The sequence below is a fragment of the Procambarus clarkii genome, chromosome 45 (genome assembly GCF_040958095.1).
Source record: "Procambarus clarkii isolate CNS0578487 chromosome 45, FALCON_Pclarkii_2.0, whole genome shotgun sequence".
In the NCBI taxonomy this organism is placed as follows: domain Eukaryota; kingdom Metazoa; phylum Arthropoda; class Malacostraca; order Decapoda; family Cambaridae; genus Procambarus; species Procambarus clarkii.
Window position 1 is genome coordinate 5,196,759 of NC_091194.1, and position 25,232 is coordinate 5,221,990.

Sequence of the window (25,232 nt, forward strand, 5' to 3'; positions counted from 1 at the left end):
AATGCAATCTAAGTAAAAATTATGTTGAAAATAAGTGGACCAAAAAGTAATTTTCTGTTTGAAAAGTTATTTTGCTGAAAATCTAAATTTGAACAATGAATTAAAGTTGACATTATTGTAGATATTTTACATACAAATAGAAAGGAACTGTGCAAGGTGAAAGCATAGTTAAGAAGACTTTGATCTAGTAGTGCAGAATGTGAAGTTATCAGAATGCGTGTACCAGCATGCACGGCACCTCACGTGCCACATACGGTACCAGAATTGGCAGCTGTCACATCGGTGGAAGGCTGGGGCAATACTAGAGTGAGAGTTGTTGGCCGACTGCGGGACTCTTGCCCAATAAACAATACTGCTGTGTTGGAGTCAGTAGCAGAACCACAAGTTTTCACCATTATGGTAAGTTTGACTTTACAGTATTGTGGCTAGATTCAGAATGGCAGTATGTTGTGACTGGCTAGGATTTCTCAAGTGGTCAAAATGTTCTCGTTTTTATTAATTTGATGAACAGTATAGTGTGTGAGTAGGTTTGTTTAAATTGGAAATTTTTCTGGGCAGGGCCCTGTTAGTAGCTTTTGCATCCCATAACTCATCCTATGGGTAGTAGTGGAAAGAGGATACAGAGATACATAATGGCCTCGGATATTGAACTCTAAAAAAATTTATTTAGTTAAGCAAGTTAAGTTCATCTTGATAAACTAATTGCATAATTCAATGAATATTGAGATTGAGAATGACAGCTAGTACTGTCTGTAAGCTAAGCAACAACTTGGCAAAAGTGACTCGGATTTTGTCATATGTGTTAACAGAACTTTATATATACTAATTAACAGCTCACTTATGTTGCCTTTGCATTCTCAACGTGTGAACTTTTAAAAACTAGACCTTCATATAGTTAGTGTGTTTTCTTCTCTGGCACTTGAGTGAGACTCGTGAAGAAACTCACAATTGAAGGAAAGGAGACAGACTAAGAAATGTTTCATCTTATAGGGCTGAGTGCCAGGGGATTTATTCATCAATTCATAAATCAATTTTATTTTACATAGTGCCAAAGCATTTTATAACAGTGCATGCATATCACAGTGTTGACAAGAGAGGCAGCTATTGTGACGAAATACAAATCAATAATCAATGAATCAAGGTCTCTGTGTTGATGCGAGGTGACATTACTAAACATGCTACAGATGTTATTAGACATGCTGATAATATTACTAGACATGCTGGAGACATTGTTGAAAATGCTAGAGAATCCCTGTTTCATCTTTGTTGCCTGTGTACTATATTGCTTTGTACAAGGACCCAATTATCGTCACTAACATTCTCTTTGTAGAAAATAGTTTTTTTTTTCGAAATTAGCTACCTTGGAGCAGTCAATAATTGCAGTAGCAGTAATCATCAACAGTTAGAGCAGCAGTAATCATCAACAGTTACAGCTGTGGTAATGATCAATAGTTACAGCTGTGGTAATGATCAATAGTTACAGCAGCAGTAATCATCAACAGTTACAGCTGTGGTAATGATCAATAGTTACAGCAGCAGTAATCATCAACAGTTACAGCTGTGGTAATGATCAATAGTTACAGCAGCAGTAATCATCAACAGTTACAGCTGTGGTAATGATCAATAGTTACAGCAGCAGTAGTAATGACCAACAGTTACAGCTGTGGTAATCATCAATAGTTACAGCAGCAGTAATCATCAACAGTTACAGCAGCAGTAATCATCAATAGTTACAGCAGCAGTAATCATCAATAGTTACAGCAGCAGTAATCATCAATAGTTACAGCAGCAGTAATCATCAACAGTTACAGCACGAGTGACGACCACCAACTCCCTCACTTCTGTCTTCTCTCGAACTTCATTGGTTTCTACCTCCTCCCTCCACCATATCCCATCCCTCCCACGAGGTGTTTCACAACCCCGTCCATAAGGGGCCTCGTAGCCTGGTGGATAGCGCGCAGGACTCGTAATTCTGCGGCGCGGGTTCGATTCCCGCACGAGGCAGAAACAAATGGGCCAAGTTTCTTTCACCCTATGCCCCTGTTACCTAGCAGTAAATAGGTACCTGGGTGTTAGTCAGCTGTCACGGGCTGCTTCCTGGGGGTGGAGGCCTGGTCGAGGACCGGGCCGCGGGGACACTAAAAGCCCCGAAATCATCTCAAGATAACCTCAAGAAGATCCCCACCATCCCTATCCACCCCCCATCATCCCCCACCATCCCTTGCACTCCCCCCAATTCCACCCTTACTCTTTGGACACTTTTCCCTCTCACTCCCCACTCCATTCATTGGACATTGACCCCACCACCTCCTCCCATCCCCTACTCGTCACGTCCCCCACCCCATACTACCCTTTGACCCATCCCTTACCTATGCCACAGTGCCCACCATCCTATCCCCCCCTTTCATACCCCATGTCTCTTCCCCCACCTCCCTTCCCCATATCCATATCAGTGCCCCCACCACCGCTTCTACAATCCCCACCCCGCCCAGGAGAGTGGCTGACATACCCACAAGTGTTGATAGTAGAGTGGGGGGGGGGAACTGGTGGAGTGTGTCAAGAGGGGGGTGGAGTGGGGGGGGGGAAGACTGGTGGAGTGCGTCAAGAGGGGGAAGAGTGGGGGAGGGGGACTGGTGGAGTGCGTCAAGAGGGGGGAAGAGTGGGGGGGAAAAAACTGGTGGAGTGCGTCAAGAGGGGGGAAGAGTGGGGGGGGGGGACTGGTGGAGTGCGTCAAGAGGGGGGAAGAGTGGGGGGGGGACTGGTGGAGTGCGTCAAGAGGGGGGAAGAGTGGGGGGGAGGACTGGTGGAGTGCGTCAAGAGGGGGGAAGAGTGGGGGGGGACTGGTGGAGTGCGTCAAGAGGGGGGAAGAGTGGGGGGGGGGGGAGTGGTGGAGCTGCAGGTAATGTTAACCCGCCGGGATAAGCAATTTGTTATGTCCTTCATAACCGGATATGACCACATATTAGCAGGCCGGTGGTTTACCAGGCTATGGTGGCTGGCGGTTGGTAGAGGCTACACCAGGCTATGGTGGCTGGCGGTTGGTAGAGGCTACACCAGGCTATGGTGGCTGGCGTTTAGTGAACAATGGTTTACCAGGCTGTGATGGCTGGCGATGGGTCGACGGTGGTCTGACACTCGGTGAGTATACATAACACCAGACACACTGGTGTACACGGCACCAGACACACTGGTGTACACGGCACCAGACACACTGGTGTACATGATACTATACATATGATACAGATATCACGTGATCCACTAATCTGTTATTACCTCATGGCGGCTCAAACCAGTAAGGCGAAGTTGCGTCATCCATAGATCCGCGTCTTGATCAACCATGCCACTATCACTCTAGCGCATGATCAACCATGCCACCATCACTAGCGCATGATCAACCATACCACTATCACTCTAGTGCATGATCAACCAAGACACTATCACTCTAGTGCATGATCAACCAAGACACTATCACTCTAGCGCATGATCAACCATACCACTATCACTCTAGCGCATGATTAACCATGCCACTATCACTAGCGCATGATCAACCATACCACTATCACTCTAGCGCATGATCAACCATGCCACTATCACTCTAGCGCATGATCAACTCAGGTACTCGCCAGTGGCTGAGGGTTGAGTACTCACCTGTGGCTGAATACTCACCACTGGCTGAGGGTTGAGTACTCACCTGTGGCTGAATACTCACCACTGGCTGAGGGTTGAGTACTCACCTGTGGCTGAATACTCACCACTGGCTGAGGGTTGAGTACTCACCTGTGGCTGAGGGTTGAGTACTCACCACTGGCTGAGAGTTGAGTACTCACCACTGGCTGAGAGTTGAGTACTCACCAATGGCTGAGGGTTGAGTACTCACCACTGGCTGAGAGTTGAGTACTCACCACTGGCTGAGAGTTGAGTACTCACCACTGGCTGAGAGTTGAGTACTCACCACTGGCTGAGGGTTGAGTACTCACCTGTGGCTGAATGCTCACCACTGGCTGAGGGTTGAGTACTCACCTGTGGCTGAATACTCACCACTGGCTGAGGGTTGAGTACTCACCTGTGGCTGAGGGTTGAGTACTCACCACTGGCTGAGAGTTGAGCACTCACCACTGGCTGAGAGTTGAGTACTCACCAATGGCTGAGGGTTGAGTACTCACCAATGGCTGAGGGTTGAGTACTCACCACTGGCTGAGAGTTGAGTACTCAACACTGGCTGAGGGTTGAGTACTCACCACTGGCTGAGAGTTGAGTACTCACCACTGGCTGAGAGTTGAGTACTCACCACTGGCTCAGAGTTGAGTACTCACCACTGGCTGAGAGTTGAGTACTCACCACTGGCTGAGGGTTGAGTACTCGCCACTGGCTGAGGGTTGAGTACTCGCCACTGGCTGAGAGTTGAGTACTCGCCACTGGCTGAGGGTTGAGTACTCACCACTGGCTGAGGGTTGAGTACTCACCATTGGCTGAGGGTTGAGTACTCACCACTGGCTGAGAGTTGAGTACTCACCACTGGCTGAGAGTTGAGTACTCACCACTGGCTGAGAGTTGAGTACTCACCACTGGCTGAGAGTTGAGTACTCACCACTGGCTGAGGGTTGAGTACTCACCAGTTGGCGGAGGACATAATGGCTGAAGGCCTGGATTTCATCATTGGTAGTGGAGGGTACAGTTGTGAAGGGAGCACATGCGCATTTCCAGCGTCTATTAAATAAATAAATGTTTATTTAGGTAAGGTACATACATACAAGAAATTTTTACAAAGATTGGTTGACTTATAGGTAGAGCTAGTACATACAATGCCTAAAGCCACTATTACGCAAAGCGTTTCGGGCATTAAAAGTACTCCTGAGGTCCCTCCATTTTGTACTGTGTGTCTGTACTCACCTAGTTGTGCTTGCGGGGGTTGAGCGTTGGCTCTTTGGTCCCGCCTCTCAATCTACTAGTGTTCAGATTCGTGAGCTTCTCGAGCTCTATCATATCTCCATATGAATCTGTGTATGGAGTCAGCCTCCACCACATCACTTCCTAGTGCATTCCATTTACTAACTACTCTGACACTGAAAAGTTCTTTCTAATGTCTGTGGCTCATTTGGGTACTCAGCTTCCACCTTGTGTATGTACCACCCGTGTTAAATAATCCATCCCTGTCTACCCTGTCAATTCCCTGAGATTTTTGTATGTGGTGATCATGTCTCCGAGCTTTTTTGTCTTCCAACGACGTGAGGTGCAGTTCATGCAGCCTTTCCTCATAACTCATGCCTCTTAGTTCTGGGACTAGCCTAGTGGCATATCTCTGAACGTTTTCCAGTGTGTGTAATTACCTAAGTGTAATTACCTAATTGTAGTTACAGGATGAGAGCTACGCTCGTGGTGTCCCATCTTCCCAGCACTCTTTGTCATATAAAGCTAAGTGAGTGTGTGTGAATGTGTGTGTGTGTGTGTGTGTGTGTGTGTGTGTGTGTGTGTGTACAGTAGTTTTGACACTGAATCCAGTAATTATAGTAATTTCCTGATGTGCTAAAAGCTTGGTGTACACAGTATTTTTCATTAGTAGTGTGGAGTCTTGCACGGTTATATGGTAGTTGGCGTCTTCTTGTATACCTGTATGGTGATGGTGTTACTGTGACTTATGGTGTTACTGTGACTATGTGTTATGGTGTTACTGTGACTATGTTAAGGTATTACTTTGTATCAGTAATGGTGTTACTCTGTACCATTTAAGGTGTTGTTGTGATTGATCAGTTCTGGTGTGACAAGCACAGTTACGGTGTAAATTATTGTGACAGTTACGGTATAAGTTACTGTGGCACGAACTGTCTCACTGAAGGAAAATATTCTCATATTTCTCCATTTTCTTTATGGAAGCTTGGATGTGTTTTTCTCTCTCTCTGGTGTGTGATCACTTGTGTGTGGTATTGGAGGTTGGACGCAAGCTCTTGGGCTCCGCGGGTATGTATGCGAGCGCGCGTGCGCGTTCGTGAGCGTGCGGTGATGTGGCAGCGTTGCCTATAGTTACCATGGCAACAGCGGGGAAAGTTACCAGGTTTTCTTATTTATAGAAATGTTTTTCGTTGATATTTAGGTTATTATTGATGTAGTGTAGCGCGCCTCCTCCCAGCAGGCGGCAGTTCCAACATTGGGTGTTGGTGGAGGAGGAGAGTGGCGTGGGCGGGCGTTGTGGGCGGCTGGGCGGGGAAATAAGGGTGGGCGGTGGTGGGTGGAAGATCAACGGGGCGGCCGGGACAGAACAGCTGATCACCACAACAACTCCTACAACAACAATAATAATAAGGCCAGGCAGTGTTGTGTACGGGTCTCGTGTACGTATAGCGATGTGTGCAACTGCTGAGGGGGCGTGTGCTCCTGGTGAGGGGCGTCTAAACCTGGTATGGGGCGTGTATGTGTGCGTGGGGAACGGCCCTGGCCTCCTGAAGGCTTTGTTGGGCCGCCCTCACCAACTCTCACTCCACCAAATCATGGCGGTTTGTGCACCTGCTGAGGGGTATGTGCACCTGCTGAGGGGCATGTACACCTGCTGAGGAGCATGTACACCTGCTGTGTGTTGTGGAGTAGCGTATGGCGGGCGGCTCTGGCCTCCTGAAGGCTTTGTTTAGGTGCCCTCACCAACTCTCACTTCATCAGCTCAACATTTCACACGATTTTTTTTTGTTTTGCAACATTTGGTGGAGTTAGAAGGCAAGTTGAGTCGTGCTCAACTTTGGTAAGATGCTCATGACTTCCATCTCACACTTGTGGCTCCATTTTTAATAACCTGGGTTAGAAGAGAGCCCCAAGTGCTTCATTGTTGCCACTCTTTAAATAAATGTAACATAATGAATATAAAAAACTTAGTTTTTATACACTGCAGGGTGTGAACAATCCCAGTTCATTTGGGATCTTTTTGGTTGCTATTGATGGTAAACTTTGGATTAGTTGAGTTGCCTCATTATTATCTCATTTGTAATTACATGAGAGAGAGAGAGAGGCAAAAACATTAGTTAAGATAAATAAAAAGATATGCTTGAAAATAGAATAAAATTATATAATGTCAGAACATATCCTCTAGGAAGAATTTTAGATAATGAAAAATTAAAGTGAATATGAAATGAAATGGATATAATTTTTTATTGAGTAATATATTGGGCCAAAATATTTTTTTTCAACCAAATCTTGAAAGCAAATCTTGATCACCTGGATTGTAATAGATATTAAGGCTCGTGGAATGCTTCAAGCAACAGCCAGACCAATCAAGTTTATCTCCAAAATTAAATATTAATGATTTCTGGTGTCTTCAAGTGCATATTTCAATTAAATATTTCACATGTATTTAATGGAATTACTCGGGACCAAGTTGGCCATAATTACTTTTTTCTGGAAGGACCATGACTGGGACCATCAGTCCATTTTGAGGCAAGAAATGAGACTAGGAATGTCGTTTCATTTTTAGGAATGATTGCCACCTTTGTCTACCCTAAGCTGTATCCTTCCCTTCCCTACCGTTATGTAGTTGTGCCTAACCTAACACATTATTACAGTGCGTAAAAGTATGGCAAATACTGTTGGCAAAGGTAAGTTGATAAAGAGACTGCGGTCTCAACAGAGTGACAAACAAGACATCACAGGACACCCTTCGAGAAGACATCTTACTACTGGGACATTATTTAATGTTTAGGCCTAAGGTGCCAAATCTTGAAGACAAAAAATATAATAAAACCAATAAATTTTCACTCCAACTAGTGTATAGGGGAAACTATAAACCATCACTTTATAGTGTCTACTGATACTGTTTGAAGTATCAGTTTATAAAGTGTGTGCTGATATTATCGGAAGTATTAGTTTATAAAGTGTGTACTAATACTATGTGAAGTATCAGTTTAGAAGTATATGTTTCACTGTTTACCAGTGAAGACCTTGCCAGCTGTCCTAGGATGGAAGCAGATGCAAAGATGAGATCAAAATTAAACTATGCAATAGTTCACATTCCACATACTTACACCACCTGATTTTCTAAAGGGAAAACTTGCTTCCAGTATTTGTATGCTTGTTCAACCTCTTGGGCTTGACGGTCTCGCTTCATGCAGGTCAGCTTTTGATCTCTGACCGTCCAAGTGGTTAGACACCATTCCTTCCCTGGGACCTGACAGCTGAGTGGACAGTGCTTTGGATTTGTAGTTAAGCCCGGCCTGAGGCCAGGCTTGACTTGTGAGAGTTTGATCTGACTACTGGTCTGCCTACTCCTATCACTTTGTAGAAAAAGAATTGATTTCTTCATTCCTGCTCTCATTTACACTGTGTGTGTATGTGTGTGTCCATCCATCCATCCATCCATCCATCCATCCATCTATACGTCTATGTCTGTCCTGACTTTTAGGATGATTATAAATCATCCTTCTGAGTAACTTATCACTTCGTACAATTGTTGGTCAATCTGATGACTTTTACGTCACTCGTCTTATGACTTTCTGCTCTGGTCTTGGCATCCTGCAATGCAAATAGTGCTTCGTAGTTTTCCCAGCATGGTGCCTTTACTTGATAATTACTAACTTGCCTCCATACCTCAACATTTTACTTATATCAGAAACCTAAGAGAAACTCTGGTTTACAACCAGCTCCCTAATTCTTATGGAGGTGAAGTAAAACCCAAATATTTATAATGTACAGCTTCTACTACAATTAAATTTTACTAGTGCAGTATTGTCTCGATTTAAGAAAACCCTATTAATAAATCCAAAAATTACATGTTCTATCACTTGCGCTGAGTTTAGGAGGAAGGGGTTCCTGAAAATACCTAAGTGACACTGCTGGTTCATCAAATATTTCAGGATGCAACAACTTGGGTAGGACCTTTGTAGTTTATTATATTGAGAGTTCAACATTTACATGAGTAAATTCTCCTTTACTTTCTTGCTCAAGTAATCTGTAAAACAAAATTTTAAGTTATTTTGCCTTTCAACAGGTAAACACTGGAGCGGTAGATTTCTGGGTTGAGGATAAATCGCAAGTGGTAATCTTCGGAGAACTGGATGTGGTAAATGGCTCTCCGTGCCTCATAGCAAAAGTAAGTTTCTACTGTGTTTATTGCATGTTATGGCCTGATGAGCCAGTAACTGGGTTCTTTCTGCTTAACGGGCCTTAGAGCCGCCTCTTCTCTGATCCTACCCCAAGTCAATGGTAAACTATCAAGAACTGGTAGTAGCCAGTAATTGTGCAAAGACAAAGGGGAATAATCAGAACTAAATAACACCTTCAATATAATATCTATTGAAGTGTAACTACACTTATGTACACAGTGTCGCTTTCACACAGGACAATATATGTGCAGTGTTCTTCAAATCCTGTCAAGTTCCACTATCTTCAAGTATACGTCGTCCACACTCAATGGTAATCACCAGCGATTTCACCTTCCTCAACATGGGCCAGTCTACACAGCACCGTATCGTCACGATGTCCAAATATAGACCCCTACATCTGCTCTCCACAAACACCCTGGCAAAGGTCTTTAGCAACACGCTAGCAGCACTTCTCAGCAGACGGTCAATACTGTCATCTAGTAACTCCTCTTGACCAAATCCTGGGTACGTCGGTCCACACAACACTGCCTAAGTACAACAGCCAACATACTGCTTACTACCGACGGTGGCCACTTGTCCTTCACAGGACCAAGTCAGGCATTCTGGACTGCCCAAGGTGAACTGATTTCCACAGTGCAATTGACCCTTCATGTCACCTTTGTGAACATAAAAGTCGTTTGCCAGACAGAAAGTGTACAAGGAGAGCATAGGATGCCAACCTTTCAACAGGGAACGAAATTGTAATCGAATGCACAATCTAGGTGGTGTTGATATCGTTACATCACTCGCCACAGGTCGTCATCATCATCATTGACCTTACCTCCTAACTGAGGTATGAAGCAGGAGCCTTTCACCAATGCCACACCACCGGCTAACAGATGGTGTTGTTTGCGTCTCACCTAATGCCTTGGAGTTGGAGTGCAGGTCCATAGATGAGCTGCAATTGCCTCTCCCCACTCCAGCAACGGTGTTGATACTGTAACATTGCAAATTGCAAAGAAGTTGCAACTATTAATATTAAGAACTTTTTACATTTGCACGAGATATCTGTCCAGTACAAAAATACCCTGCTCATTCAGCAGCAACACCATAATGCATGGACTGCTGACCTTTACCTTTCCACTTTATCACCTTAATATACCTTCCTTATGGTATATTTTTTGCTCTTCCCTCTCCCATTCCTTATAATGAATTGGAAAATAGAGAAAAGAAGAGAACTCGAATGTCACGTATCTGCACTGAGTATGAGGAAGTTTGGAAGGTATCTGGTGGCAAGAGTACAAGTTAACCTTCTGGTCAGCTAGAATTTCCTGGGCACCATTTGAGTCTAAATGGGGTAATTGGTGTCTTATCTAGAATCCCAACCAATTCCCAAACCCAGGAATGACTTGAACATGACAGTGGTCCAAGGAAACAAGCTAACATTGACTTTGTATGACCTGACAAACCAAGGATGCATCCTTCCTGAATCTTTGACCAAAGACCAATTGAGAATATACTGGACTTAGGTTGAGTCTTTCTTGTCCACCAGAATGATTAACGTGACCTACTGTGACCTGGTCATGGGAATGACACTGCTGTCCAATGTGCCATTAATGAAAATCTAGAACAGAGGGGGGTAAATGGTTGAGCATTATACCAGAACAATGGAAAAGGTGCTGGAAAGAAAGTACAGGTACCTGAGAGACCCCTGGTGATCAATTGAAGGGAAAAGGCATCCTGGATCCAAGCCAGCCAGCAGGTGCCCATATGTTACCCTTTCACACCATTGTTGGGGGATATCATAAAAGGGCTTTAAGGAACTAAAGAAAGGGCATCAACAAGGTTCACCCTGCACTGCCAGTCCAAAGATTCTAATAAGCAGGACCATGCACTTAGATGGACCACTCATGTACCAGCACCACCTCTTGAGACCCACTTTCACCTATCAAGAGGTCATAACATGGCTCTCTACCAAAAAGTCAGACAAACAAAACACATCACTGCTTGAAAGAAAAAATTAAAAGATGAACACAAGGCAGACAAAGATCCCTAACTTGCTGGCCACCACACGATGGCAGCTCAAGGCACCCCGGGTTTTGGCCCTCCACTTACCTCATTCACTCGCTTGACACTTCCTGCATTGGCTATCATCTGCTGAGTTTCATATGCCATTTGTTGGCACGGATAAATGTGCTATCCTTAAGACTTTCATTCCTGCTGGGCTATTTTATTTTGTTCATTTCACCTCACAATATAAACATGTACAATTGAGATTGGTACAATGATTATATTGTTGACAATTAATTGCAATTAAGTTGCACATGTACTGTTGTTGGTACATTTAACTCATATTTGTTATTGTATAATATGCTAACTAATTTAATTAAAATTTATGTAATAAATTTATTCCCTATTCTAAGTCTTGAGTTTTGCTTGACCCAGAAATTGGTCCCTGTGCGGTGTGCGATATCCTGTCATTCATAGATGTCATTTGCCTCTCGGTACATTTCCCATTCATTTGCCCCTTTTTGTTTTCCCTGGCTGTTGATGGGGCCCATTTGGTTGTATTGCCATACTGTTATTGGATGTTTGGGTTGTCTCTGCTTTGACCAAATCTTCCCTAAGGTTTCAATTCTGGCAGCTGAGGTCTGGGGCTCTCTCTTTCCCCTCCCAGGAAGGGGGGGGGGGGTTGCGCAGACGGTGGCGCGGCGACGTGATGACATCATGCTAGTTTTTGTTTGGGGAGTTCTGTCCACTTGTTCAGCTTTCGGTAGCGATTTTCGCCAGTATAGAGGTTTGTTTTGGGACGCCTACCTTTCTGGATGACAGACCCGGTCGATGGCAGACGTAGAATGCTTCCAACCACACGGGGGGTTTCTATAAACCATTGCTGCTCGTGCAGTGGGGCTGGTGGGGGGGGGGGGCAGGTTCTGGCCGTGGTCCCTAGTAGGCAGAACTCCATGCACTTTGAGTGATACCAGAAAGCTAAATAAGTACAGATCAGCCTGGATAGCTCCGGGAAACTTCCGGGTCTCGCCCAGAAAATGGCGTTTCAATACATTCAACACTGGGTGTTTTTCTCCCTAGGCACTACTATGAACAACCACTGAGGAGCAATTAAGGGTCTTTTTCCAGAAATTAAGCATTGAATGTACTGTACTCAAATGCCTTTTTCTGGTAGCTTACTGTCTATACCCTATTTACTTTTGGCTGTACCCTGGGGATTTTTGGGGTTCAGTGCTGGTGGCTTATAAGTGAGTTAGGTTGTTTGTTGAGACCCTGGGTACGTGGGGGCTGCCATTTAGTGGTTACTGGGCCAGTTAAGGTTTTTCCTTGTCAATCTGAAAACAATACAACTGTCACTTGTATTGTTTCCATCATTCATTTCTCTCTTTCACACAGTGGTGGTTTGGTTTGCTTCATCTGAACACCAAGAAATCAAAATGGCATGAAATGTCAATGACAAAATCAGTTGAGCACTGCAGGGATTTGAACCAGCATCTTGGTGAATACTCCATTACTAGATTGCAGGTGGGGTATTTGTAAAACTGGTTGGGGCACCAGCTGGGGCCTCCAGAATTCCTTAGTGGAATCAGTAGAATCCCAGATTGAATAGCTTTTGTCCTGTCATGGCTAGTGGGTTAACGTGCACTTCTGGTATTCACCAGGACACTAGTTCAAATTCCCGCACTGCTCCAACTGATTGAGTCCCTTTCATCTGACCTTTGGGTTCAGTTTCGTCAGCTTTGGGTAGATCTCCGATTACCAAGCTCCCTTCACCTCGTACAGGGAGCCAGATCCTAGTACTCTCTCCTGATATGTCATAGGCCTAACATGAGCCTTAGGCTTAGTAGCAGCATTGCATAAGCATTGGGGGACCTACTGAGGGTTTCCCAGAAAATGGCATTTCACTACTTTCATCTCTTGATTTTTCAATTGATTGTGATTGCTAAGTATTTAATATAACTTTTTCCTCCCTTTCAGATTATTCGTGAATGCAATAATTTAAATTTGCAAAAGAATAATCGTGCCATCGAGGTTGTTCGTTGCCGCTTCCCCCACATCCTCAAGTGACGCCTTTATCACATATTCTGCGCAACTTATTTATAATGTCTGAATAGTGATTTTCATCATATGTGCAGTATAATATAGTACAGATATGTATATATAAAGTATATATACATATATATATGCAAATATTTTGATCTGTAGAAGAGTTTCAAATTACCATTTACAGAGTTAGTTTTATAGTTAGGCCATCCAAGGGGAATAAATATTGTTGACACAAATAGTGTGCAAAACGATTCTCATATTCTGTCATGAGAGCTCTCAGTGCCAGATATATTTGGAGATTTAAAAAGCTTCAAGAAAAGCACATGTTCCAACATAGAAACTTGTACTGTTCTGTGTATTTACACGAACTTGCCCATCAACGTGAATTTGTTCATTTTCCTGACGTTTTTCTTCATTGTGATCTTCTTGATGTAGATAAGGTAAAAAAGCACTGTCACAGACACAATCATTCTGGCTTAGCAAAGCCTTACGAAGTGTTACGTCACGAATCATTGTGGTTTAGTAAAGCCTAGCGGAGTGTTACATAACAAATCATTGTGGTTTGGTTACGCTTTTGGGAAGTGTCATGTCACGAATCACTATGGTTTAGTGAAGCCTAGTGTAGTTTTACGTCACAAATTACTGTGGTTTAGCAAAGTCTTGCAGTGTGTTATGTCACAAATCATTGTGATTTAGCAAAGAGTAGCAGTGTTACAACACAGTGGACTTATGCAAGATCAGGAGCATTATGAGCAGTACTAGCCACTCTGAAGCATTTTGCGATGATCTACAGGAGGGACAGGAACAGCTTCACCATGTCTCGCTCCACACACAGGAAGGTGCCCAACAGGTCCATCATGATAATAAAACAGGGGTGACACATGCAGCAACTGGAGTAGACACTTGTCATGGTAATGTGTGCAAAATTAAAGAAAATGAAAGAGATTTGAGCCTGGGAGAAGAAAAGGTTCCTGATCAAGGAATAGGTAGCATTTTGGAAGATGAAGGGGAAGTTGAAGTCGGGCAAAGATCAAAGGAAACAGAATACTTTGAGAGCTCTGCTTCCAAATGTATTACTGGACAAGTAGCATCAGGTTGCTTGGAGTTAGAAGGTGCTGGTAATGAATTAAAAACAATATTTAGAGATACCCAAAGGGAATTTCTTTCTGCTGTTTGTGAAACTGAAAGTGAACTTAACCAAATATTTACAAGCTCTTCATCAATTAGTTTATGTGCTAATGAACAAGCCATTAAAGATTCTCACCCTGAAATAAGAGATTCTGAAGGCAACATTTTACAATTAAAATGTGATTCTGTCTCTTCTGACAGCACTTGTAATTCTAAAGACATAGTTGGGGATGTGCATGTTGACAGTGAGCATGACCAAGGGAACTCTAGCCTTCATGATGCTAGGATAAAAAGTGCTAAGCTTGTTGTTGATGAACTTGATGATGCACATGTTGGTGTAAATGTGTGTGGCCTACAAGATAGACATGTTGTGGATGCTTCATGCCATCAAGCATCAAAAGTGAACATGGATGTGGATTTTGAGTGTAATACAGTGATATCCAGTAGTGTAAATATATGTTCAAATTTGCTTGCCAAAAATAATACTAGAACAAACAATAATATAGCATTAGAAGCAGTAAGAGGAGAATTATTTAAAGATATAAGGATAGTTGACATTGATAAAGAAAAGATTGTAAGCACTGAGAAGGAAATTAATTTTGAAGAAAAAGTGATATTGCCTCAGCGAAGACATGCTGAGTACCATGGTTGTGAACAACTACAATCTGATGAATTATTGACTATTGGAAATGACGAGAGGTGTCTGAAGGCACTGCCACTCTCGGCTCCTTCCACTCCCGTTCCTTCTTCTTCAAGCTCAGTCAGGAAAGTACTTAGATCTCAGGGATGCCGAGGTCGACGAGTTTCGTTCCCTGAAGATGAAACCTATCTAATATCCAGTTACTTGGAGCCTGTTAATCCTTGGCAACAAATGGGAGGAGTAACGGTAGAAGAAATAGCAGCAGCTTACAGGTCTTCGTGTGAACGACATCGTACACAACCACTTCCAGGAGTGTTGCAACAAATTAAAGCTTTGCCATTAGCTATTGGAGGACGTGTGGAGTGCCTCAGTCTACGTGGACTTAGGTTGGAAGGAGGTCAGTGTGAAGGCTTGGAAGAGATATTCCGAAGAGTACAGTTTAAAATCTTAGACCTGGAAGGTTGCTCTCTTGATGATGATACGGCTATTCCTCTCTTTGATATGATTGAGTTTTATGATTCAGCTACACAGTTAAATATTTCATGCAATGGAAGAATTGGCTTTCGAGGTTGGCAGGCTTGTTCCCGGATGTTGAAACGAACTCCTTCTGTTGAATATTTAGATGCTCGTAATACAAACTTAAACGAAACAAACATGCCAATACTTGGTAGAGCGCTGCGTCTTGGAGCTCGATTGCACACTTTGCATCTTGAGAATTGTAACTTGACTGGACGACCACTAATAATGCTGACTGCTGCCCTTAGACAAAATGATACTCTATCTGAATTATATTTAGCAGAAAATCGACTTGGTGTGAATGACTGCATACAACTTGGTAATTTAGTTCGTGCCAATAACACTCTTCGTCTCCTTGATCTTCGAAACAACAACGTTCAGGATGTTGGATGTAGTCATGTATGTGAAGGTATAGCAGCGCAACAGAAGCAACAACAAGAAGCAGTAAATGATAGTTCCAGTGACAAGACTGCATGTGTGGGTCTCAACTCACTTATACTTTGGAACAATCATCTTACCCAGCAGTCAGCACCACACCTAGCTGCAATGCTAGCAGCAACTAAAACTCTGGAAACCTTAAATCTAGGACGTAATAACCTTACGAGTGAAGGTATTTTACGCTTGAAAGAGTCCCTACTGAGAAATCACGCCTTACTTCGTTTAGGTCTTCAAGCAGCTCGTATAGCAGATGAAGGCGCTGTAGCTCTTGCAGAATATACTGCTGACAACACTGCCATTCAACACATTGACCTTCGAGAAAACCCAATACGTGTGGCTGGGCTCATGGCATTAGCTCACTCACTGCGTCTTAATTCTACTATCATTCAAATGGACATTGACTCTGACCCTAGAACTGAACCAGCAGTAGAGTTAGCAGAACAGCATTCTTCATTACAAAAAGAAATAAAAGAGTATTGTCAGCGGAACTTGACTCAAAGCCATGTACGTGCTTCAGAAGAACATGCTAAAGTTGTCAAGCAAGAAGGGAATAAAGATAGATCTCCTAATGAAGGGTCATGTACTAGTGGAGCCATTAGAAAAATTTCACTTTCTTGTGAGACGGCAACAAGCAAAACAGTGTGTTACTGATAAAACTGAAGGGCCAAACCGAGAAGACGAAAAACAAAAGTACACAAGTCCAGCTCCAAGTCCGCTTCCAAGCCCTTCTCCAAGCCCTTGTGCTAGCCCATCTCCCAGTCCAGTACCTAGTCCTCTCAAGAATCGATTCAGAGTTTTCAAAGTACATGAAACTTCCAAAAGTTCACCTGAGCTAATCACAGGTTCTAGCCAAATGCCTGTTCTTGCCAATTCAATTCCTGTCTCTCAAACAGGAAGAAGTATGTCAACAGGTGACTTAAGTCAGTCACAAAAGCAGAATTCTGTGCAGTCCAACAGGTTCAGTTCTGGAGGTCGTTTCACGGTAACCCGGGTGGCTGAACCATTCTGGCTCTCGTAGCTTGCCTGTTGACCAAGAGAAGGCCACAAGCATTACTACTAATTACAGTAATGCAAGTTCTGCATCAGGGCCAAAAATTGTAATTTCTTCACCAGTTAGGGTAGAAAGAGGTTTCAGTGTAGATGGAACTTCATCTCCATTAGTCATGGATAAAAATGGAGATAATGAATATAAATGCGAGCAGACTAAGACTTTACAATGTAAGTCATCTAGTCAACCAGAGGATCAAGTACACCCACAACACCAGTCATCAGGCCTTGTCAGACTGAAATCAGAGGTAGAAAGTGATGATGTGTTTGTGGATGCCATAAATTTCAAGACAGCTTCTTCAGAGTGCCAGAGAAAAGACTTGGCATCACAAAGAAATAGAGCCACGTATAAAACTAGCCCAGTTGAGAGTCAGAGGAGTGAGAAGAATTCAGACTCTTTAAGTTCAAGTGATCTTACAGATAGTGGTTTCCTGGATGAGGGTGTGTGTGGCAGGGGAGTTGAGAGTCTTGCACTAAGCCCCAGCACCCCACATCCTGAAAGTGATCGAGACTCGCTTTTGAGCTCCTCAATGGACAGCACCAGTCAAGAGGACACAGGACTAAGTTTAGCCATAGACAGGAGCAGTGTCATTCTAAGTTCAACGCCTTGCATTCCACTTCTGGCGTGCCAGCCTCAGCAGTCAGATTTACTCTTGTTGAATGAACCCCCAAAGAGGGCACCTCTTGCTTCTATGGAAAATGGTAGCTTTGACTCTGATAGTGAGGATAGTGAGTTAACTACACAATCATCAGATTCCACACACAGTGATGAGGTACGCATCACCACTGAACAGTATGAACCAATACCTGCTTGGGGATCTAAGCAAGAGCCAACTGAGGTTACTATTTCTTCCCAGGCTGTATCTTCATCAGGATCTCCAGCAACGTCTTAAACAATCTTGCAAACTTTACAAAACTCCTACAGTGTATTTTCGTGTCGGAAAGTTTACACTTTTAACCTTGTGAGCTGGAGTTATAGAAGGTTGCATTAACAAGGCAAATATATGGCCGAGTACTACGTCAAGGGGCATTGTGAGAGAAGTCTGCTGTCACTTGCATGGTCGGTGTCATTTCATTATATAATGTATTAATGATATATAATTTACCTCACCAATTCTCATTTCAAGTATCAAAAATTTTGTATAATTTTACAAGATAGCATTTATTATTATTTGAAAATATCAGTGCACACATACTTTGCTAAGAAACTTTGATTTTTGCTAAATTCTAGATTTTTGCTGACTATGGTAACTGCATTACCTATTTTAACTAATTACTATAGAATATTTTCATGTACATTATAATGAAACTTTTATTATCAAATTTAGTTTTTAAGCAAAATTGAGCAAAAGTTGTGTATTATTTAAATTTTAATAGATATTTTCTTTTTAGTTTCACAGTTATATTGTACATACTGTGCAGGTGTCTCTTCCAATTTAAGATGGGTGCCATCTACAGTACTTACACCTCTTTAAAGGAAATACAAAGACAAAAAATATATTTTTATTTATTTAAGTGTACCGGTATTGTTCACAGTTTAAATATTTTACATTACCTCAGTTTAAGGTTGCTGTATTTTTGGCAATCATGTAAATGGAGTATGATTTTGATTTTAGTCGTGTAAATACGTGAATGGGAGTAACATTGTGCTTAGTATTGTCTTATATTGTCACTGATATGGTTGGAGACATTTTATTACGTATTTTATAAAAAATGATTTTTTTCAGACTGTAATTTTGCATGAGAAAAGCTTTTGTTATCAATGAACATTTATATTAATGAGATTATCATTGTGCCATAAAAATTAAATCTTTCATGCTTTTGAATGTTTATACAGGGTATCACAAATTTGTTATAGAAAAAAAAAGACAACCACTTCGGTGTCCTCAAAGTATAAAATGCATACATAAACATTTTGTAGTGTGATGAATGTATGTGTCCCTGTTCTGTTTTCTTGAGACTCTGGTCGCCCCAAGTCCAGATTTAGAGAAATGAAAATGTTCTGTAACATTCTTCTAAAAGTACTGAATGACAATTTGTCCCAGCATTGGTTCACATCCCAGCACTGGCTCATGTCCCAGTACTGGCTCATGTCCCAGCAATGGCTCATATCCTAGCACTGGCTCATATCCTAGCACTGGCTCATGTCCCAGCACTGGTTCACTTCCCAGCACTGGGTTCATGTCCTGGCACTAGCTCATGTCCCAACACTGGGGTTATGTGCCAACACTGGGGCCACGTCCCAGTACTGGGCTCACGTACCAGCTCTGGGCTCACATACCAGGTCTGGGCTCATTTCCCAGCCATGGGTTCATGTCCCAGCCCTGGGTTTATGTCCCAGCCCTGGGGGTTCATGTCCCAGCCCTGGGTCATGTCCCAGCCCTGGGTTCATGTTCCAGCCCTGGGTTCATGTCCCAGCCCTGGGTTCATGTCCCAGCCCTGGGTTCATGTCCCAGCTCTGGGTTCATGTCCCAGCCCTGGGCCATGTCCCAGCCCTGGGTTCATGTCCCAGCCCTGGGGGTTCATGTCCCAGCCCTGGGGGTTCATGTCCCAGCCCGGGGTTCATGTCCCAGCCCTGGGGGTTCATGTCCCAGCCCTGGGTTCATGTCCCAGCCCTGGGCCATGTCCCTAATACCATATCAACAGTAATATTCTTCTAGAAATAATCAGATTGTTTTTAGAACATTTCCTGAAGTGCTTGTTTGGTGTTGGTTGTATTATAGTGAAGCTTTACCATAAAATAATTAACAGCAACAGATATGGGCTTGAAAGTACAAAAAATTAACTACAGTGTTGAATTACCATTTTATTTAGTCAAAGAAATTCTACAGTACCTTGAATTTTGTATTTATGATTTTGTTTGTAAAAATACATATTGTGCTCTGATGTGTAGTACAACTATTATCAGCAAAAGTTTAATTTTAAAAGTGAGGCTAGTAATAAAAATACAGCAAAATAAATACAGTATCTCGGTTTAAGTGACAAATTCTTAACTAACTGGCATCTCCTAAATACAGGTGATAAATGTATTTGTTGCAACACTGATCAAGAAAGTGTTGTTCTTTCACCGCTGAAAACCATGTTCCTCTCAGAATGACCTGTAACCTCCCCTCAATACAATATATCTACACTATTTTAAATTAGCAAAAAAATAAAAATAAAAAAAACCCATTGTAGTTGAGCATGGTTTTGAATTGTATTAATCCTTTATGGAGGTAAATTGTTGTTTAATAAATATTTTATTGGGATTATTGACCATGAATTGTGTAGGTTGGATCATATACTGTACTTGAGATTTTAATTTCATCACTACAAAGCAGATGATTTAATATAATTAGATGTTAGCTTGCTGCTTGTGTACAGTGTTTGTGATAACTTGAAGACTGCCACGCGTGCAGTTAGCTGTGTGTTTTGGTAAACCAAGGTGTCCGCCACCAGTCTTGTTCCTATACTTTTAACAAGATAGCCAACAGTGGTGACTGGCCCATTGAAATTTTGGTGCTAATTGTTGGATAGTTGAAAATTCAGTGCAATTTCTTTCCTTATACTAGAACTCGTGCTACTAGCATTTGGGAGCTGTAAAATTAGAATAGGTAATGAACTAGTTCTTTTATGTAAATAAGATAAGTTAACGGGACAGGTAGAGGGTGGGGTTTTCTTGGTACAGTACTGTAGTACAGTATAGTGTATATAGGCTAGTAGTTATCGTGTGGGGGGCCGATGCTTTTCTCTGGTGACGGCGGTACAAACTCATCGTGGTGATGCCAGGGATTGCATGTCCCTAGCTCACACTTCAATGGGGTAGTAGATATTTCTACTGTTGATGATAAAGAGTCTGAGGATGATTTTTCCTGCGTCTCGTCATATTTAAATTGGTGTTACGGTTGTTCGCGTAAGTTCATCATTTCCATAGTTACTGCTGTAAGTTGTAATATGTTTATAAACATTATGCTGATTGCCTATTTTTCAATATTTTGTACTTTTCATACTGGTAATAGATGGTTTGTTCAAAACACTATAAATTAAAAATATCAGTAATTAGACCTGTGTATTTTATATTAAAATAATTTTTTTAATGAAGTACCTTATGTCTTGCCAGCATTGTGTTTACAGCGTGAAGATATTCAAGTCATTCATTTGTTTAAGACAGTTATCATGAATGTCTTTCAATTTGAAAAATGTCTTTTCTCTCTCTTCTCTCTCTCTCTCTCTTGGACAGCAAAGGTTATTTAGTGGCATGAGGATTACCTTAATGAATGCACCCATTTGATCCACGTGTAAATTTAGCTAGTAGCCATTCTCATTCACAATTGGTGAGATGCGGTGTTGGGAGGACTTTAAGTGAAGATGAGAATGGTCTTGTATTAGTAGCACTGAGTTACGTGTACCGACATATAAGATATGTAAAGCTGTGTTCATGGTGCGTTAACTGACCTCCACTCACCTGGGTGATAAATGTGGGTACTGTGTCTTCATTGAAGCAGATCCTTTCACACTGGCAACCAACCCAACCTACATAATGACCACCTCCATATTCACCTACAATTATTTATTTATTTATTTTACAAAACCATTTAGCATCATACCAAATATATCCAGGAATGTTGGATTTATTTTTATTATGGTACATTAACTGAAATAAATCAAGTGTGGGAAGAGAGCTAACTGTATTGTATTCTGAAAGCTTGAGTACTGATGTTTAACATGCTCTGGAAGCTTGCATACTGATGTTTAATATGCTCTGGAAGCTTACATTCTAATGTTTAACATGTTCTGGAAGCTTGCATACTGATGTTGAACATATTCTGGAAGTTTGCTTATTGATGTTACGAACATACTTTGCAGGATGTCACACGATTACTGGTAGCAGATATTAATAGTGGTGTGATGTGTAAACCTGAATGATTGGCAAACCTCCAACCAATAATAGGGAGAACCAAGAGATATTTTGTTAAAGTTTTATTATGTATATATTGAAGCAACTAGATGCTTTATCCTTATATTAGCTGAGAATCTACCCAGTGGGCACTGTTGGTTAAAAAGTGACCAATTTGACATACTGCTTAGTATGAAACATCGGTCGCTTTCAACCATTGGTGCCCACTGGGTAGCTAGCAATGTGATAGCCTCAATTTGTACCAATTAAATGAGGTCATTTTGATTCTGAAATGGGAATGTGATGAAAATTATATATATGCTTTATAACTCGTGTTCAGCATCTTTGTGAGTAGGTTTTATGTCATCGTCTTGAGAAACTGGCCTCGTATCAGGCTTTTTACTTTATAAATATATGTGGGCACTTGAACACTAACCCTTGGAAGTGTTTTCAGTTACAGCTGCACAAATGTTATACATAGGGGATTTGCTACTCTGAAGAGAATTTAGGAAGGTGAATGTACTATATAAAGTAGTACTGTACTTTTAAATTGGATATTGTATAATTGCATTAATATAATGAACAATATTGATCCTGATACTAATTGCAATGAAGAGAAATATTCATTGTTCACTTCAAATTATTTATGCTCTTAACCTCAGGTGTAAAAAGACTCAGGATTTCTCATACAAACATTTCTAAATAAACAGTAAAAATAAATCATAAATATAATATTAATGCATATATAGTATTAAACTTTATATGCTGAACTTTGACCATGATCTTTGTCCTACTTTTTGCAAAATTTAAAGTTTTTACTTTGCCATAACCAAGCTTAGATGATAGGTTTTGTCAAAATTGGTCTGCATATTTCAGAGATTTTGCTCATTAAAAAATGCAAAATGAAAACAATAACAATGTTATCCATTGGGCAAGGTTAGCAATTTGTAAACTATGGATATTTACATTCAAAGTCTTGAACTGGCTGATCTTTTCTTCACAGAGTTTCTTGAAAATTGAAAGTCTGCATCATAATTAGAATCTTGAAATGCACAACACTGCACATATTTAATAGCTCAATCATTTGTGTGGATAGTGTGTGGTGTCAGAGTTGATAGAGATATTTGGTGTGTATTGACAGAAGCAGCATGTGTAAGAGAAGCAGGATATATATAGTCACTATTTGTTTTATTTGATATGCAATGCATTCCCTGCTCCCCCATCTCCTAACACTGGTTTATGGTCCCTGCTTGTGTTATTTGATAACTCGTTCCCTGCTCCCTCTTTCTCTGCCCAAGCTCGTGTTATTTGATAACTTGTCCCCTGCAACTTCTTTATTTCCCTAGCCCCTATCACCCTGGCTTTTGAATACTGATGGCCATTCTCAGGAGGACTTCCAAGATCTATAGATATACTCAGGGCCTGCTTCAGTGCATATTCTGTCTTAGCTCAAAATGAACGAAGATCCATTAACCCACTAGACTTGCTTGAATGGGAAGTGAAGAGAAATTACATTCCCTTTTTATGGAAATGTATTTTTGCAAGATTTTTATAGATACTCGTAAGAATGTCGAAACTTTTCCATGAAATCATTACACATGGGAACTGCCCCTATCTTTATTTTTATGAAATGAGGGTGCCCAATTTGTTATACTGTCAATAGAGATATAATATCTTTCAAGTAAGACTCAGTTTTTAGTTTAATTGTTTGCAGTTAACTACAGTACTGTGGTAACCAAAGTAAAGTTTTCGTTTTGCTTAAGCATATTAATTCATATACAGCATGTATTAAAGTGAATTAACTTGTATCTCACTCATGCATACGATTAATGTACATCAGCACTCGTTATGCTATAAAGATGTGTTTGGTCGTTGCAACCATTTAATAATTATTCACAACAGCTATTTCACATGTAAACATAAATGTTACATGGTCTTATAGCTGTGTCCTTTGTGTTGCATTATTACAAAATACTTCATAGAAATATGCATATCTGGCAGCTCCATGTGCATAATTTCTTCCTCTTGCCCTGAAGTAAAGTAAATGCATTATCCTTGTACGAGACTTTCACCACACAGATTTTACTGATTGTTCATATCATCTAGAATTGTTTAAACCTTTGTTGAAAATGTTGTAGTGATTCCATAAGCTGTACAAGATAATTGTTTAGGTTGTATTTTATGCAGCTAGTGATGTTTATTTCAGAAAGTTACATGCAGGGTACATATTTTATTTAAAGATAAGCATGTAACCATAATTTTTAGTCCATAGTTATTGTTTATTGAAATTACAGTGTAACTGTAGCAAAATGCATTAATGTATTAAAAAAATTTAGATATTTATATTTTGTATTATACATGATTTATATTCCAAAAATGTATATATTTGGGTAAAAATATTGCATAATTTTCAGGAAACATAATGGCAAATAACCTGGTGAGTAACACGCACAACATTAACCATAACAGCTTGTGCAACGCAGTAGTTTATATTAATAGATTTTATGATTTATAAAAGACATTCATTTAGCTGTAAGATAAGCTACTTATGTCCTTGGGGATTAATTTGTAGAATATATGCACTGCTGATGTATTGTCAGTGCTGCTTAGTACTGTTTATGGAGAGGGAATTTGGTACCTGTGATATTCCAAAAATATTGCAGTAATTGTGCATTGAATATAATTTCTTAGTACTGTATATTAAAAAGTAGGGATTTTATGAAATTAAAAATGCTATATTATATATAAATGTGTGTGTGTGTGTGTGTGATTACTGTATGTATGTGTATAATATACTTTAAGCCAATGTTGCCTTTATTGTTAAATGTTTCAGAAACTTTTATCTTATTCAGTACATTGATATTTTCATTTAATATAAAGTACATATGTAATTTTTGTATTTTGAACCCAACTAAGATAGCAACCTGATCTAGCTAGCGTAAATATGGCTGTTAACTATGCTTGTTGGTAAATTTGGGCCTGAATAAATTAGTTATCAATTTACTGTATTCTATTCATTTTATTAAAATCTGAGTATATTATGCAGAGATAAAACTGAACAAAATATCTGTGGGCATGATGCAAAACAAATCCTGTGTACATGGTCAAGAAGTGCAGTTCTGGCTGTGATTTATGACATAAGTAGTGTGTGTGTGTGTGTATGTCGTGCCTTATAACCAGAACTGCACTACTCTGCCTAACAAGCAAACCCCATTTTGCCTAACAGCCAGAGTGATTTTGTACATTTTAGATATATTTAAAAATTAGTCTGTCCTTAATACATATTGTTATATATGAAATTTCATTATTTACTTTTATTAGGATAGTTTTTCAGTACTTACATGAGACAGAATTGAGGAACAACAGGCATACGGTATTTAGATTGGTCAGATTGCTATGTTAGCATTTGTTCAAGTTAAAAACATGAACATCTTGTTCTTTAAATTAAATGTATCTATCAGTCACAAGTTAGAAT

At 40.9% G+C, this 25,232-nt stretch overlaps 1 protein-coding gene across 1 annotated transcript; it reads left to right on the forward strand.

Annotated features, from left to right (window-relative positions):
• Window positions 1-12: 12 nt before the first annotated feature.
• LOC123769840 (protein phosphatase 1 regulatory subunit 37 homolog) lies at window positions 13-24,760 on the forward strand. The gene is given in 5 exon segments (XM_045761183.2): window positions 13-399; window positions 8,963-9,064; window positions 13,044-16,476; window positions 16,478-16,837; window positions 16,839-24,760. Coding segments are annotated over 3 exon segments (3,912 nt in total). The 5' UTR covers window positions 13-399; window positions 8,963-9,064; window positions 13,044-13,860; the 3' UTR covers window positions 17,775-24,760.
• Window positions 24,761-25,232: the final 472 nt, after the last annotated feature.